The sequence below is a fragment of the Sorex araneus genome, chromosome 5 (assembly GCF_027595985.1).
Source record: "Sorex araneus isolate mSorAra2 chromosome 5, mSorAra2.pri, whole genome shotgun sequence".
NCBI lineage: Eukaryota > Metazoa > Chordata > Mammalia > Eulipotyphla > Soricidae > Sorex > Sorex araneus.
The window spans coordinates 141,856,037-141,873,722 of NC_073306.1; the positions used below are offsets into that span (position 1 = coordinate 141,856,037).

The 17,686-nt window shown below is 49.6% G+C and overlaps 2 protein-coding genes across 3 annotated transcripts in view; one reads left to right on the plus strand and one right to left on the minus strand.

The window, feature by feature from the left end:
• IDI1 (isopentenyl-diphosphate delta isomerase 1) overlaps positions 1 to 17,686 on the minus strand; it is a 129,851-nt gene that overhangs the window by 44,914 nt on the left and 67,251 nt on the right. The gene's annotated exons all lie outside the window — the stretch shown is intronic.
• Positions 1 to 17,686, plus strand: part of WDR37 (WD repeat domain 37) — a 52,213-nt gene that overhangs the window by 20,403 nt on the left and 14,124 nt on the right. The window contains exons 6-11 of one of the 2 annotated variants that reach the window (XM_055137848.1): positions 1,215 to 1,350; positions 2,364 to 2,435; positions 3,277 to 3,321; positions 5,935 to 6,011; positions 9,605 to 9,845; positions 10,781 to 10,922. In XM_055137848.1, coding sequence (XP_054993823.1) covers positions 1,215 to 1,350; positions 2,364 to 2,435; positions 3,277 to 3,321; positions 5,935 to 6,011; positions 9,605 to 9,845; positions 10,781 to 10,922 — 713 coding nt within the window. The remainder of the gene's footprint in view (positions 1 to 1,214; positions 1,351 to 2,363; positions 2,436 to 3,276; positions 3,322 to 5,934; positions 6,012 to 9,604; positions 9,846 to 10,780; positions 10,923 to 17,686) is intronic. The other variant, XM_055137849.1, reaches the window with a different exon arrangement.

Genomic DNA, 17,686 nt, shown 5'->3' on the forward strand with positions numbered 1-17,686 from the left:
TGTCATCCGAGTCGCTGCCTCATCGCTGTGTGCACCTCTGTGTGGGCCTTGGGACTGTCTGTCTCTGTTAGACTGTACGCTTCTGGACCAGGGCCTGTGTCACTGTGTCTGCTCCTGACACCACAAGCTCAATAGACCACCTGCCTTTCTTGTAGAAGTATCGTCTTTGCTCCTTCCCACCACCCGCTGCTTCCCTCCACAGAGGCTGTGGCTGGTATAGGATCACCCCAGGTGAAAACATGGAAATTTCCCAAATAATCAAGTCCTTAGTGTGGAGGGTCGGGCTCCTCACCTCCTGGGCTTGTGTCTGGCAGCTCTTTGCGCGTTTTCCCGAAATCTCTCCGGCCTGAGGAGAGACAACAGTGGAAAGCGCTCCTAATTGAGTGGGTTTCGTGAGCGGTCCCGACCTGAGAATAAAACTAGTGAGGTTGGAAAGAAGGAGGCTCAAGACAACATTTGCTGATCAAGAGCATGTTTATTACCGATCATGCTGGTTTTATACCTTTCAGGGGGTTGGTACATGAGTTGTCAATCATCAGGAAAGTGTCTTCTCAGACCAAATAAGGAAAAGTTCGGGGTGTTCTTTGGTGGGCTACAATATTCTCTAAGAGTTGGTTGAGAAATAGTGGGGAGGGGAAAGAGTGGTCACGTAGACAAGGGTTTATCTGGCAGGAACATCTGTCAGGAGGAACGTACAAGGTTTCGTAAGCTAAGGTATGGCTTTTAAGTAAGGTATTCTACTCTACGGGCCCTGAGGGTCTCGTGGTTAATTGTCCTGGGCTACTTTTACTTCTTGAGTTTAGCTATTTCCTTTGTCACAAGGGCACCTGTGCCTCAGGTTATGCAAACGCTGGCAATGGAATTTTCCGGTTTGTACAGAATAAAAGGTTGAGGGGTTCAGGGTCCTAAACAGTCCCCAACAGCTCTTTGTTCTTTTTTTTAAAGAGAAGACCTTGGGAATGTTCTCTGGTTTGGAGTGTGGCCTTGTGACTCGTAGCTGGCCCTCCTCACATGCCTGGCCGCTGTATGTGCGTGTATTAAGGGTCCTCCAAGGGCTCACCTAGACCTTTGCTTCTATTTTGTGGGATCTGGACAAAAACTGCAGGTGGAGGGTTTTGAGTTGTTGGTTTATATTTCTCAAGGCATTTTTAGCTTTCACCTTTCTTACACACGTCTATTCAAGTTGTCTACTGCCTTTCCCGTCATGATTGTAGATTGTTTCCAGCTTTAAAACTACCACGTCGAGAGCTGTGTGCCAGCTTGTGAAGGAGTACATTGGCCACAGAGATGGTATCTGGGATGTCGGTGTGGCCAGGACGCAGCCAGTGGTGCTGGGCACTGCTTCTGCAGGTACGTGTGCCTGCTGCCTTCCTGGCATGGGAACAGCATATCTGCGGGTAAGTGTTCTGTGGGTGTGGGGCAAGGCTTCAGAAGCAAGGCATGTAGCTGGTGTGCTCCCAGGGTGAGTGGGAGAGCCTCTCTCTGCCTCCTGTCTCCTAAGGATGAGGTGCTCTGAGCATCACTACCCAGGCTTCCAAAGGGGACTCATGGTCGGAAAGGTCCAACTGGGGAGAAGTTAAGTAGTTACTGGACTCTATTATTTAAAGAACTAGAAAATGTTCAGCTAGAAGGATGGAAAAAAAAGATCTGCATTGAGTTTGATAAGACCTTTTTTCCTAGGTGGTTTTGGGAAATTAACAGTGAAAAAGGGAATAAAATTAGTTTTTTTTTATTTTCTTTTTGGGTCACACCCGGTGTTGCAGAGAGGTTACTCCTGGCTCATGCACTCAGGAATTGCTCCTGGCAGTGCTCAGGGGACCATATGGGATGCTGGGAATCGAACCTGGGTCGGCCGCGTGCAAGGCAAATGCCCTACCTCCTGTACTACTGCTCTAGCCCCCATTAAGGTCCTTTTTGTGCATTTCTGAAATGTCATTGGCATAGTAGCATGTAGTTATCATGTTTATCTTTCTATTTTGATGCCCATAAGAAGAAAAATTCAATGAATGATTATCCTAATTAACTTAGAACTCGATCTGGATTCTAGTTGCATTTGAACATTGCATGATGTTTTGAGAAGGTTCACTGTGAACCTGAGGTGAGTGCTCTCTTGTGTTTATAAGTCTGAATTGTGATGTGGTCATTGCAGTAGCGAACTAGGAGTAAGTCAAACCTCTAGTACTCTAGTCTCTCAGACAAGGCACCACCTTCTCCATCTGCTTGGAGACATTTTCTAAATCAACTGAATTACAGAGCAGTGTAATCAGAATTGGAGGAGACACTAGTGGTGATGTCATCGCTGCTCTTTTATTAAAAAGGCTGTCAAGTGGGTACTGGCTTACTTCTTTGGCTTCGTTTTGCAGATCACACAGCTCTGCTCTGGAGCATTGAAACTGGGCGGTCCCTTGTCAAGTACACTGGCCATGTGGGCTCAGGTGAGCAGGTGCAGAAAGGGAAAGGGCTGTTCCGTGCTTGGGTGTGGGTGAAGATGAGGAAGTTGAAGTGAGATGAGGAGCTGCTCCTGGTGGGGAGATGTGCTGGTGTGACTGCACATGTCTTCTCCATGTTGGAGAGCAGATCTGGCAGTGAGCTTTGTCAGGAGAGCAGCTCAGGTCTCCAGATGTGATGTGGGTGAGGTCAGCCTTTTCTTTTGTGTGTGCACACAAACTGAAAATTGGTGTCCTCTGTCTCAGATGACAGACACTTGGACGTCCTGTTGTATTCAGGTCCCAGTATTCAGGCCCCATGAAGAGCGTGCTCTCCCACCCTTCTGTCATATCATTGCCAGAACTGTTTGGAACAAAGACCACACACAATCTAGTTTTTTTCTTTTTTCTTTGGCCACACTTGGTAGTGCTCAGGGCTTCCTCCTGGTTCTGCACTTACAGTTCACTCCTGTTGGGGCTCAGGGAACCATATAGATGGAGCCCGGGTTAACAGTGTGTGAGGCAATATACACTGTATTATCTCTCCAGCTCCCACTGCTAGTTATTTTTTTGTTTTTGTTTTGTTTTTGTTTTATGGGCCACACCCATGGTGCTCAGGGGTTTTTCCTGACTCTGAGAGAGGGGATAATTGTTGGAGGTGCTTGGGGTACAATATGGGGCCCTGAGGACCAAATCCAGGTTGGCCACTTGCAAGGCAGGTGCCCTGCCTGCTTTTCTATTGCTCCAGACATTCTACTTCTAGTTCTTAGCTTTGTAAATGGTATATGTATAATAAATATTGGTGATACTTTGTTCGTATAAACCTGTTTTTAATATTTTTATTTTGCAGTGAATTCTATAAAATTTCATCCATCAGAGCAGTTGGCTCTCACTGGTATGTTGATTCTTTTTTATTATTAAATGTTACTGATAATCTTTAAACAATTGTGATTTCTTTTTCGTACTATCAGAGGATCATGCCTTTCATGTAGGTCGGGCAGCTATTAGTGGGCAATACAAATTATATGAGAAGTGGCTTCAGAAAAATCCATTGAATAGAATATTGTGACCCGTAGTGGACGTTTAGATGGACATGACTTTTGTGTAAGATCAAAGTCTGTTCCTGTTACTCTTCACGTCTCTGAAGCTTGTCACTTCAGCCTGCTTTCCCTGTCCCCGTTTACATGGTCATCAGTAGATTGTAATGTAGCCTTTGGATCCCCTGTGCAGCAGAAGTGCTGGAGTGGGAGGGGACACCCTCCACTTCAGCTCCACACGCCAGCACATCTGCCGTAGCGGTGCTTGCTCGGGTGGTTTTGACTTTGTGCAGGCGTCTTCATTCTTTTTTTTGTTTTGTTTTTGAGTCCCACTCAACGATGCACAGGGGTTACTCCTGGCTCTGCATTCAGGAATTACTCCTGGTGGTGCTGGGGGACAATATGGGATGCCGGGGATTGAATCCAGGTCGGCTGTGTGCAAGGCAAACACCCTACCCGCTATCCTATCACTCCGGGCTCCCACATCTTCATTTTTGCACTAAGCTTTTCCCTGTGGCACCATCTGCATGCCATGTAGCCCAGAGGTGATTTGGAGACACTGACAGCAGTCTTGATGGATGAGTGTTTGTGCTGACCAGGGTCAACACTTTCTTCTGTAAAGGACCAGAAAGTCAGGTCTAAGTTATTCTGTCACAGCCGATCGGCTCTGATACCTGTGTGGGTCTTCTTGTACACTCAAGCTCATTCACACACTGGTGGTGGGGACTGGGGACTACTTGCCCCCACATTTTCCTGGAATTGAGCACAAACTTGGGACCTACTCGGTATATCTGTGTGTGAGGGAAATGAAGGACATTGGTTCCAGAGTTCTGTTTCAGACTGTGTATAGTGACCACTGGGTCAGCAGTGCAGCAGGTGGGATGGGGTTTGACCTTAAGAAGTCAGCTGTAGTGTGATGAGATTGGGCAGCATCCAGGAGCTGGCTGACCTTGGGAAAGAAGAAGGTTGTGTCTGCAGGGAGGTCAGGGAGGAGCAGACAGAAAGGGAAATGCAAGAATGTGCCTGGGAAGAGGACATGGGCTGTGATGCTACGTGGAGAGACTGGTAAGGAGGCAGGAGGGTCATCTGACATGAATAGAGATGTGTCATCGGCAGTTTGAGGGCACTGCAGCTGGAATGAGGGTCCAGATGGCTCGTCTGTTCTGCCAGAGGCACCTGAGCCTGTATCAGGGAAGCGGTGTTGCTGGTGTGAGCTCCATCCAGGTGCCCTCTACAGACCCCATGTAATTACTGGGTCTCTGTTTCCTTCAGTAAGGTGGATGACCAGTAACACCTGTCAGTTTCTTGTAACCATTGATACTTTCTACTCTAAGTTGAAAGGGGAAATTAAAATTATTTTTGTGTATGGGGGTGGGGGAACAACTGTCAGTGTTCAGTGCTTACTCTTGATTCTGTGCTCAGGGATCACTCTAGTGGAGCTCAGGGGACCATATAGCGTGCCAGGGATTAAACCTGGGTAGGCCACCTATAAGGCAAGTGCCTTACCTGCTGTATAGTCTCTCTAGCCCCAGTGGAGGAAAGTTTTTGTTTTTGTTTTGAGGCCTCACTTGGCTGTGCACAGGGCTTACTCTGTGACTCTTGGTGGGGCTTTGGGACCATATGTGGTGTTAGGGATTGAAACTGGGTCAGCTGTGTGCAAAGCAAACCTTTACCCACTGTACTATCTCTAGAGTATTTTTTTTTTCTTTGCTTTTTGGGTCACACCTGGTGATGCACAGGGGTTACTCCTGGCTCTGCACTCAGGGATTTACCCCTGGTGGTGCTCGGGGGACCATATGGGATGCTGGGATTCGAACCCGGGTTGGCCTCGTGCAAGGCAAACACCCTACCTGCTGTGCTATTGCTCCAGCCCCTTCTAGAATATTTTTTATGAGTTGTTTTAATCTAAGTAGCTTTAATGAATTTTACTTTTGGTTTTTGGGCCATTCCTATTTGTGCTCAGGGCTTATTCCTGGCTCTGTGCTCAGAGATCACCCCTGGTGTGGCTCAGGACCATATGTGGTGCTGGGGATTAAAGTTGGGTTGGGGGCTGGAGCGATATCATAGTGGGTAGGGCATTTGCCTTGCATGTAGCCGACCCGGGTTCGATTCCCAGCATCCCATATGGTACCCCGAGCCCCGAAGGTATAATTCCTGACTAACACCTGTGCATTGCTGGGTGTGACCGCTCCCCCGGGAAAAAAAACTAAAGTTGGGTTGTCTGTGTTCAAGGCAATCACCTTACCCTGCTATTTTTCTCTCCATCCCCAGTTGACCTAATTTTAATTGGGCCAATTTCCTATTCTCTCAGTGACATTGTGTAGTCTCAGGACTAGCCCTATAAGTCAGCTCTGTTGCTCCCTAAGGATAGCTCAGTCAGCCAAGTGTACTGAGCTCGACTGTCACAGAAGCACTTTGTTGGCATGGTGTATCCTCTGGGTAATCCTCTCTCTCTTTCTCTCTCTCTTCAGCTTCTGGAGACCAGACTGCGCATATTTGGCGATATTCGGTCCAGCTGCCAACGCCCCAGCCTGTTGCCGACACTAGTGTAAGCAGCACATTTACTTACCCTGAAAACGCCATGTGGGGTATGTTGGTAGGGCTCTGGACCTTGCAGTTTCTGGGTTTTGTTTGTTTGGGTTTTTTGGGCCACACATACTGCAGTATTCAGGGGTTACTCCTGCCTCTGTGTTTAGGGCACCATTTGTGGTACTGGGGACTTTAACAGGGCCAACTGCACGTAAGTGAAGTGCTATAACCCCCGTACAATCTTTCCCGCCCGGACTTTGAACATATTAGGGTCAGTGTGTCAAAATCAATGTTAAGGACCAAAAGTTTTCTTTGACCTCAAGTTCCTCTCTTCAAGCCCTAACCTGGTGTGTGATGGTTTGGAGATGGGGCTTCCCAGAGGCCTGATTTGGTAGCATTTGTGTCCTTCACAAGGACTGCATGTGTGTGCTTTTCTGCACGCATACAAGCACACCTCGGAGAGGCCGTGAGAGGCCGCACCGAGGTGACTGTGCAGACAGCCTTTAGGGAACCTGTGCTGGTGACCAGGCTCCAGCCGGGGGCTCCTCTCTGGGGGCCCCTGTCAGCAGGATCTGCCTGAGAAGACAGGCTTTGTTAACGTCTGTGCTTTACTTCCACTGTCCCTTCCACAACAGGAAACACCATTTGTGATTTTTTTACTAGGTTAATATTTTTTGTGTATTTGGTTTGGATTTGTCTATTTTATGTGAAAGGTAAGCCAAGTAAGTCAGTGGTGTGTGTGCTGTTTTTATGGAGTTTAGGATTTAACTTAGCAAAGCCTGCATACGGAAGAGAAAGAGTAGATAGGTTTGGGCCTTAACTCTTTCATCACTATTGGCTGGTACTTTTGAGTAGAGTTGGACCATTCCTGCCCAAGCCTGTATGTGCACTCACTGCAGAAATCCTCGTTGTTCTTTGGAGGGGAGAGGTTATCCTCGTTTCTGTCCAGGCTGCTATTTGTGCAGCCTCTCTGTCCTGGGTAGTACTTCTGTGCAGGGATGGGGGCACCCCTCCAGCTCACAGAGTGCTCAAGTGCTCTAGTCCAGCAGAGAGGAGGTTTTGCCTTGTGGCTTGGCTGTGATTGTTGGGAGGATGAAAGCAATCTTCTAGTTTGGGTCTTTTTGCCTTTGACTGTTTCTTGATCATGTTTAAGCATTTTATACATTGCTTTAGTTGGCAGTCAATAAATTCCAGAGGTGAGTAAGAATGAGTTTTCTTTATGAAGCTAAGTAGTTCATTGAACTTGGTTAGTTCCCTTGTCAAATTGTCTTTCTTTGGGTTTTTGTTTGTTGTTGGGTGACACCCGGCAGTGCTCAGGGGTTGCTCCTGGCTCTGCACTCAGGAATCAATTCTGGCAGTTCTCAGGGAACCATATGGGATGCTGAGGATTGAACATGGGTTGGCTACTTGCAAGGCAAGTGCCCTCCCGCTGCCCTGTCACTCCAGTCCCTTGATTTACGTAGGTTATTGAGTTGATTTGGTTTGTATTTTATGGGCAAGGTGGTTGTGGCTTGGGTGGTTGTCGCCTGAGGGGAAGTCCTAAAGGAGGTATGCTGGGCTGCAAAGGTGATGGCATGTGCTGGGCACTGGAGAAGGGTGAACAGGCCCCTGAACACAGCCCGGGCAGAGGCTGCACCTGGAAGCCAGCTCTTTACCTGTGTAGCTCTGCATGCTGGTGGGACTTGGCAGCTATGAGGTACGCCCCTCTTGGCATCCCCAGCAGCCCTTCAGCCCATTCCTATTCTCTGAGAACAGGGAGGCAGAGCAGAGCGGAAACCCAGAGTCTCAATGAGGTGTAGGCAGGTGGGAGGACACCTTATTGTGGGACTTGGGGTTGTTCACAGAACTCCTGGCAGGTCTGTGTGGGAGGCAGGCCTGAATTCTTCGGTGGGTTGTTTCCAAGATTCTTCAGCAGGGCAGTAGAAAGTGGTGGGCACTGTTGGACTGCTGTTGTTGGAGGGATGTGACTCCATGGTGTGCTCACTTGCCTGTTTTTCCCTCCTAATACTCGGACTTGTTGTGGCAGAGAGTCAGTGACCCTTGCATTCAGTGAAAATGTCCGCAGGGTCAGAGAAATCACTATAACAGTCTGGAGTGCATGCTTTGGGCAGGGGAGGCTAGGATTTCCTGGGACTGCATCGTGTCCCCAGCACAGAACTGAGTAGGCCCTGAGCACTATTGGGTGTGACTCAAAACAAAAATTTGTCAGTGAAAGTGAGTCAAGCTGAATAGAACATGTGGGAGGAATGCATACAGCTGGCACCCTCCACCTGTGGCCCTTTGAAGAGCGGAATGCCCTTTACTGTCACTGCATGTGCATCTTTATACCCCCGTTTTTTTGTGTGAATTCATTTTCTCCCTTCACCATTATAATATATCCAGATTGTTTTCACTGGAGGATCTGTAACACTGGCTCATCCAAACACACTTATAGGCAAGGCAAATGCTGCTTCTTTAAATGGTCTCTCTGTGGACCCTCTGGTCACCCAGCCCATCACCCCCTTGCCTGGCTTTATCTTTGCTGTATTGTGTGGCTACCTCATTGACTTGCATTCTAGATTTTAACTTTTTTTTTTTTTAATGATTTCCATGAGTCTTCCATGTGCTTTGTTACATAGAAACAAACATGACAAATGTGTCTGACTTTGCTGCATTTCTAACATTCGTGGGACCCTGAACCTTTGTGTCAGCACTGTCATTCCCAGAGCCTATACCTCCTGTCCCTGCTTTTCCACTTTTATTTATTTAAAGAAAATTTTTTTGGGGGGAGCCACATCTGGCTGTTCTTGGGGCTCAATCCTGGTGGGGTAAGAGGGACCATATGTGATACTGGGGATCAAACATGGTTTGACTCCATGCAAGGCAAGTGCCCTACCAGTCATTCTATCTCTCCTGCCCTCCAGATCGGCTTACTTCTTTGAGCAGCATCTTCGAGAAGCTAAAATAGTTTTAAGATGTCCTGTGTGTTCCCAGGATGGCTTCTGTGAATGTTCTGACCTGGTTTTGAGTCTTGTCTCTCAGAAGAAAGGGTCTTTCTAGTTGGGCTCAGGGCTGTGCTACTCTGCTCCTGTAGTGGTTGGTGCCCTCCTTATGCCTGAGGGTCCGCCTGCCAGGGCCACTGCTCTCTCACCCCTCTCCTGAGAGGCCTTCTCTCACACAGTGTAACCACTCCCCTCCGTGTGTGTACTGCTGCTGCAGACCCCAGGCTCTGTTTACATGTGATCAGACCTTGTACTACATGTGCAGAGCTGTTGCTTGGCCTCATTGTGTCCTTTGTGGTGGTCCCGGGGCTCCTGAGCACTTCTTGGGAGGAAACCCCAAACCATTTTCCTTGCCATGTTTTTGGTGAGTGGGAATAGACTGTTACCTTGTTTGAAATCAGAGTTGTTTTTATTATGTTTTCCTTCTTTAATTTGGTTTGCTCCTAGGTTCTGGCCAAGTAATCATTAAGTCAATGAACATTATGATTTGCTCTAGTGATCAAGCACCAGGTATTGTGCTGTTATTGGTGTGACATTGATTAGATCCTGGAAAGACAGGCGATGATGCTTTGATCATGGGACTTTGCCAGGAAAGAATCCCAATTCCCAGGGAATTTCCTCTCCCCTTCAGCAGCAGATGTGTGGCGAGGATGAGGTCGAGTGCTCGGATAAAGATGAGCCTGATGTAGATGGAGACGTATCCAGTGACTGCCCCACCATTCGGTCACCGCTGACATCTCTGAAGAGCCACCAAGGAGTGGTTATAGCTGCTGACTGGCTGGTTGGGGGGAAGCAGGTGGTGACAGCCTCGTGGGATCGAAGCGCAAATCTGTACGACGTGGAGACGTCAGAACTGGTTCACTCGCTGACAGGTAGGGTGTGGGGTGTCCACACTGCCAGTGGTGCATTGATTTGGGCATGGGCGGTTATAATCCTGCCAGTCACTTCTTTTCCAGAGTGTTTTTAGTTCTCTTGCAATTTTCCCAGTCGTTCTCTAACCAAGGCTGCCTTTATCTGGCAGGCAGAATCCAGATAGTCAGAAGACTAGGTCAGTGTGCTCATTGTAGCATTATTACCAGTTTCCACCAACTTGGTGGCTTACAGAAAGAAAGACGAGCTGTACCTCCTGGTTCCCTGGGTCAGAGTTGCTTGGGGCCCTTGTAGGCCCTTCCCAGGGCTCTGACTCTGGCCTCTTTGCGTTGTGGATCCACTTCTTTGTGGCAGACAACTGAGCTCCCATTTGCCTGCTGGCCATCAGCCTGTCTCAGAGGCCATTGCCATCCGACTGTTGGCTTTGTCCATGTGGCCTGTTCCTTCTTCCAGGGCCCACCGCTTGTCCCCTAGGCCTAAGTCACTGAGCCACCTGATTGACAGAGTGTAAGTACTTTGAAGTTGGCGAGCAGGCAGGGAGCACATGACCTTGTATTCGCAGGTTCTGCCCAAACTCAGCACCCTCAGTGTTGCCAGTTTTTTCATGGAGTGCAACTCCTCATAGGGTCTTATATGATGTGGTTTACTGAAGGCTCTGTTAGTAGAGGTCGTTCTGGAAATGAAGAACGGATTTGTCTAAGGTCCTCTGAAGAGATTGATTTCCTGTCCAGAAAATGGGTCGGATTCAGTACCCCTTTTCCCGCTCCCTGAAAGTGCATGTGTGCAGGAATGCTGCTGCCTGTCACCCCCACCGCCTGCTGGCACTGAGGGACCCTGGCAGTGCAGCCACCACGCCCACCTCTGCACTGCGTGTGGGCAGCTCTCTGTGATGCCTCTGCAGGTGGATGATCCTGTGTTCTGTCGTCTTTGGTTGTAGGCCATGACCAGGAGCTCACGCACTGCTGCACACACCCCACCCAGCGGCTTGTGGTGACCTCCTCCCGCGACACGACTTTCCGTCTCTGGGATTTCAGGGACCCTTCCATCCACTCCGTGAATGTCTTCCAGGGCCACACGGAGTGAGTGCAGCTGTTTCGCAGTCTCTTTGCAACCATCCGTGAGAAAGGGTTTGTGGGTTGACGTTGCCTTCATTCACAGTCAGCCCCACTCCACTGCCTTTCAAGAGTGGCTGAGCGGCTTCTCTCCCTGAATGTTTAGCTCAGTTAGGGAGATGTCACAGAAATCGGGAGGTCAAGAGGATACACTGGCAGTGTCCACAGGGGTAGTGCAGGGAGAATCCAAGAAGACTTGAGGTGCTCTTGCATTAGTGGTAGATGTGAGCTGGACTGGTCTTTGACTGCACTGTCGTGGCTGGTCTGCTTTGGGGCTGTTGCAGCTACAGGGTCTGCCCCAGCAGGCACTCACATACCCCTGGCACCTCAGTCTGGAGGGCTCCTTCCCCCTGGATATCTGTCCTCACAGAACTTGTTCTCCTACCCAACCCTCTCTTTCTAGCTGCCTCCCCTGTATGGCCCCCTCCTGCCTGGTCCAGCTCCTGTGGCATGCTGCCCTCTCCCCTTGGCTAGAAAAGACTGTGTGGAGGTACTCACGTTATCTCCTACATGGGTGACTGCCCGGGGCTGCTCCCAGACACCCTCCCCTCACTCCTCATCAGACACAATCAGCAGATCTCTTCTTGAGTGAAACATTTGGCCTCTAGTGTTGGAGTGTTCCAGAGGGTGCTAGCAGTCTGTCGGGGCCCTAGTGGTTACAAGGCCGTTGGCATCCTGGGTGTGAGACCTTCCAGACTGTGGGTGGTGAGTCGTGGCTGTGCTTTGAGGTCTCTATGTGACCCTGACTCTGTCCTGGAACTTTGAGGGAAGAACCACCCAAGTCTCAGTTCTTGGTGGTTTGTACCGGTCAGTGTTCTCCCTCTGGTCCAGGGCATTGAGTGGCCTACATGGGCCCCAGGACCTCAGACCTTCCCCTGTATCTTGATTTTGCGGGCCCATCCTATGTGTGTCTCCTCAGTGGGGCTGGAGGCTATTGGAGGGATTGGCTGCTTAGTGTGGACCATCCAGAGGGGTTGGCAGGTCCTATTAAAGGGCTTGGGACTGAGTCCACAAGAGGGCGGTGGGGACCTGGCTCCATGCACTTGGGGGACAGCACCTCTCTGCTGGGCCTCCTGGACTCTGCCCTGGAGTTCATTAGGAATCGTCAGTGTGGGCACAACAGTGCAGCGAGCCTGCTGGGTTATTTCTCCTCTTCACAAGTAAACATATGTCCTGCTGTTTTTTTTTTTTTTGTTTTTGTTTTTGGGTCACACCTGGCAATGCACAGGGGTTACTCCTGGCTCTGCACTCAGGAATTACTCCTGGCAGTGCTCAGGGGACCGTATGGGATGCTGGGATTTGAACCCGGGTCGGCCGCCTGCAAGGCAAACGCCCTACCCGCTATGCTATCACTCCAGCCCCTGTCCTGCTGGTTTTACAATGCACACACATTCTTGTTTCTCCTGACCCTATCGTCTACACACGTGTTTGTTCTACAGATAACATCCTGCCTGTGTACATTACACACGTGTTTCTGCCTTTACAATTGGGTGTATGTCCTGTGTCTTCCCTTTGTCATGACACGTGGTCCCTAGTCATCTCAGACACATCTTGAGAATAAGGCCACTATTTTCCGATGATCTTTCATGAGTGGTCTGACACAGCTGGTGTTACCAGAGGGGGATAGCAGTGGGGTGGGGGTGGAGGGTAGTTCCTGCTGAACTCACTGGCCTGTGGTGTCCTTTGAGTTGGTGTGTGGTGAAGGACCTTTGATTGTCCTTAAGAGAGTGGAGACCTGGAGTGTCCTCCCTTGGCTTCTCTGGACATGACCTTGTGGTCTGGGCACATATACAGAGCCACAGTGAGAACTACCCCACTTGGTCCTCATTTCAGTCATCAGAGTCTGAGGTTCAGTTCGCTTTGCCCTTATCTATTTTAGTAACTTCCTTAGGGGAAGATGTAGTTGCACGGGTTCTGCCTTTTCGGCGGCAGTTTCAGACTGGGGAGCAGTCTCCCCCTTTTATATTTCACTGTGTTATCATTGTGCTTCTCTGTGGATTTTAGGCCTTTTGATATGGTCAAGACTGAGAAGTGGCGTGGACACATGTACAGATGATTGGAGTGCATCCTCATTTCACAGGAGTCCTGTGCTTGGATTGGGTTCTCAGCACTTCATGGTCCCACCAGCCAACAGCTTGGACCCAGCAGCGTGCACTTACACAGGGTCTGCGGGCACTGTTGGAGGCTTGGGTCTTCCCATGGGCCTTTCTAAAGAAAGGGCACATGAAATCTTTTGTCACCATGCTTTTAACCATGGTGCAATTTAGTAGCACCCTGCCTGGAGTGAGTCCTTGTTTGTGACTCATGGCACTCCCATTGATGGGAGTCCTGTTCAGACACTTGAACCAAGTGTATTTTATTTAATTTATTTATTTATTTATTTATTTTTTGCTTTTTGGGTCACACCTGGCGATGCACAGAGGTTACTCCTGGCTCTGCACTCAGGAATTACCCCTGGCCATGCTCAGGGGACCATATGGGATGCTGGGATTTGAACCCGGGTCGGCCGCGTGCAAGGCAAACGCCCGACCCGCTGTGCTATCTCTCCAGCCCCGAACCAAGTGTATTTTAAAAAAAGCTGCTATTCTTAGAATAACAGGAATCGCAAAATGCTGCCATGTTCAGGAATCCCCACCTTTGCCTTTTTGTGTCACACTTGACAATGCACTGCATTGACTCTGCATGTGGGAATTACTCCTGGTAGTGCTCAGGGGACCATATGGAATGCCAGGGATTGAACTCGGGCCAGCCACATGCAAGGCAAATGCCTTACCCACTGTACTGTCGCTCCAGCCCAGAATCCCCACCTTTGGCAACTCATTTCTTGTTTACTTCTGTTCTCATTGTCAAAGCTGGAGCAGAAGTGTGCTTTGTCTCGGAAAGAGCATCGTCTTCCATCCCGCTTGCTCTCCCGTGAGGCTTGGTCTCCAGGGAGCTGACTGAAAGATGTCAGCCTTTGTCTGGGTCTCCAGGGAGATGACTGAAAAGTTGTCAGTCCTTGTTCCTCTCCGCCCCCCCTATTCATCTTCAGCCTAGTGGGGTCATACACTTCATGGCCGTGGATACACGCTTCTTTGCCCAAAGTCTTTAAAAGGAAAGAGATACCCTTTTCATGGGCTCACTTCAGCAGGACATAAACTAAAATTGGAGATACATTTTTTTAATTTTTAATTTGATATGGGATGCCAGTAATTGAATATAGGTTAGCTGCGTGCAAGGCAAACACCCTACCTGCTGTACTATGGCTCTGGCCACTGGAGATAGCCTTTTGAGGCTGTATTGTTTTTTGTTTTTGCTTGGTCTTGTCTCTGCACTCAGGAATTACACCTGATGGTGCTTGAGGGACCATAGGGGAGGCCGGGGATTGAACCAGGGTCAGCTGCATGCAAGGCAAGCTCCCTGCCTGCTGTATTATCTCTCCAGCCTTGAGATTTACTTTTGCTTTGTTTTAGGGCTACTGCTGGCAGTGCTTAGGGGTTTCTCCTGGTGGTGCACGGGAAACCAGATGGGATGCCTGGGATCGAACTCAGGTCGGCCACATGCAAGACAGGTGTCCTACCCGCTGCACTATTGCTCCAGCCCCCTTTTTTTGTTTCTTTTGGCCACAGCTGGCAGTCTTTGGGGTTATTACTGGCTTTCTGCTCAGGAATCACTCCCGGTGGTGCTTGGGGGATTGAACCTGGGATGCCTTCGTGTATTGGCAAGTGCCTTATGCGCTGTATTGTCTTGCCAGCTCCCAGACTGGCAGTATTTACCCTTGTGAATAAATTCCTTCATTGGATACATGTGAGCATAGCTCATCGTGGCTAAAACGCAGGGAATGCTCTGCATTTTCTGTTTTTTCTGGTTACGATTTTAAGCTTCCCAAAGGAGTGTGACTTTATCCCACGAACCTTAATGTAAGGACTACAAAGAAGACAAAAAATCACATCTAACAAAAAACTGAGAAAATCCATGTAAATGTGCTTACTGCTAAGTATGGAGAATATTTAGTAGCAAATTGTATGTTACATTTTTACAAAGTGAAGCTTTGATTTCTTTGTCAGTTTTCTTTATGCTTTCAAAGAAAATGTTGGGGGTTCAGAGCAATAGTACAGTGAATAAGGTACTTGCCTGCCTGGCACCCCATATTCCTCACCCTTCACCCCTCACCTCCACCCCCTACCCACAGTTTGCCAGGAGTGATTCCTGAGCGCAGAGAGTTAGGAGTAAGTCCTGAGCACAGCTGGATATGGCTCAAATTATCCCCTCACCCAAAAAGAAAACAGAAAACAAAAAAGAACCAGCCAGAAAAACCTGCAACAAACAAAAGCTACAGTTTTTTTTGTTTTGTTTTTGGGTCACACCCAGCAGTGCTTAGGAATCTGCACTCAGGAATCACTCCTGATGGTACTCAGAGGAACATATGCGATGCCAGGGATCGAACCTGAGACGGCCATTTGCAAGACAAGCACCCTTCTTACTGTCCATCACTCCAGCCCCAGGATGCTACAGTCTAAACTGGGGAAAGCTGACTATTTTTTTTTTTAAAACAGTGCAATTATTTTTATTTTAATTTTAATTTTTTAAAATATTATTGAGTCACCATGAGATAGTTACAAGCTTTCATGTTTGGGTTACAATCTCACAGTGATCAAACACCCATCCCTCCACCAGTGCATATTCACCACCAATATTGCTGGTATGCCCTCTCCTTTCCCACCCTCCCCCTGCCTCCATGGCAGACAATACTCCCCATACTCTCTCTCTACTTTTGGGCATTATGGCTTGCAACACAGACACTGAGAGGTCACCATGTTTGGTCCATTATCTATTTTCGGCATGCATCTCCCATTCCAACTTGTTCCTCCAGCCACCATTTTCTTAGTGATCCCATCTCTATTCCATCTGCCTTCTCCCCTCCACTCATGAAGCAGGCTTCCAGCTATGGGGCAATCCCCCTGGCCCTTGTATCTACTGCCCTTGGGTGTCAAAGGCTGACTTACTGTTCTTGAGTTCTGTGCTTGGATACTATAAATAAGGTCGCAGAGAAGTATGTTAGCCTTTATGTCTTGATGCACACTTACAGCCTCTTCCCACTCCGAGATCATGTCCTTGGGTACTTCTGGTCCTCCTCTTCCCCTGCCTGCATGCAGGGAAGTTTCTCCTGTGTAAGTTAGTGGTGAGCACACTGTGTACCCTCACTTGCCACACACCTACCGGGCCCCCCTGTTTTTGGACACAGCGGTGCTCCTGTTTGTCTCTCACCGCTGGCTGCGAGAGGCCCCCCCACCCCAGCACCTTCTCTCCCACCCCCTCTCTGTCCTTGTGTACAATGTGACCTGCCTTTCCACCACCCCTCCCATGGCCCTCAGTGGTGTTTCCTGGAAGTCCTTGTTTGTGGAAGTAGGAGGGGGTTACAGCTTCTTCACTCGTGCCTTTCACGTTCCCACTGAAGATGACTTCTCTGAGGGAGAACCAGGGCATCGGGGATCTGTTCTCCAGGCCACTCTGCATCGCAGCCTAGTGCTTCGATTGCTCCCTTCCCTTTACTGGCTCTTCCCCGACTGTGAGATGGTACATGCATGGCTGTTGGCAAGCTAGGGTGGTCGAGGAACCATCTGTGTCAGGTTCCAGGATGGCAGAGTCAGGATATGCCAGGAGCAACTGCCAGGGCAATTGTGGAAAGGTCTGGCCCTGGCACACCCTACCAGCACCTGCACCAGGCCCCAGCTTGGTCTGCCTGGCACAGCAGGCCCCTGAGCTGCTGATGGGGCAGAGACACTTCATATCCCTGCCAGCCTCGAGTGAGATCAGGGCCTCCTTGAGACAGAAGTGCATGTGTGTGTGTGCCTGTGTGTGCCAACTGGGAGCAGGTGGGTGCTCTGTGCTGCCTTGTGCAGGCTGTCCTTGTCCCTTTCTCACTGTAAGCCTCCCTGCAAGTGGCTGTGCTTTCTGTGGTCTGCATGTTGGAGCTGCCCTTTCTCGCTGCCTCTTCTTGTGTTGCTGCTGACACTTCACAGAGACAGTCTGGCTGAGGCCCTTCCTGCGGAGCACAGGCACAAAGTCGTGGCCCTTGGGAATGGTGAGGCAGTGCAAGGCTGGGGTGTGTCTGGCCGGTGAGAGCAGAGAGCTGAGAGTGCTCCTCGCCTCATCATGTTGGGCTGACAGGGGCAGTCCCTGCATAGTGGACAGGCCTGAGCTACCATGTGTGCTCAGCTATGGGACGCAGAGCTGGGTGGGGTAAGTGCCTCTTGTCTCCAGAGCACAGAAGTAGTCCTGGAAGAGGCAGGTGACATGGGGGACTTGACAGAGTTTGTGTCTCAGGATTTCTGTTTGGAGAGTCTCCATCCAGGAACATCACAAGGTTGGGGGACATTCCTCGCGGGGAGCATGTACTTGTCCTTTGGGGACTGCCAGTGTGTGGTGTGTCCAGTCCTATATGGCTGGTTACCATGCACATCAGGTTTTTCAGCCCACGTGGACAAGAGGGTCAGGAAGCAGTGTGACTCTGCTGAAGTGCCAGCCTCTCCCGTGGGTGCAGGCTGTGAGCTCTGGGGAGGCTGCTTGGGAGCAGGCTCTTGCCTGCCGTAGCACATGCGCACGCAGAACTGGGCTTTGTGGGAGCTGCTTCCCCGTGTGGGGAGCACAGAGGCCCTGCTGCCACATTCTTCACATCAGATACTTTTTTTCTTAGCGTGAAATTCTGGCAGATTGTTATGCAAAAACAGTTCTGTGTCTCAGTGTGCCGG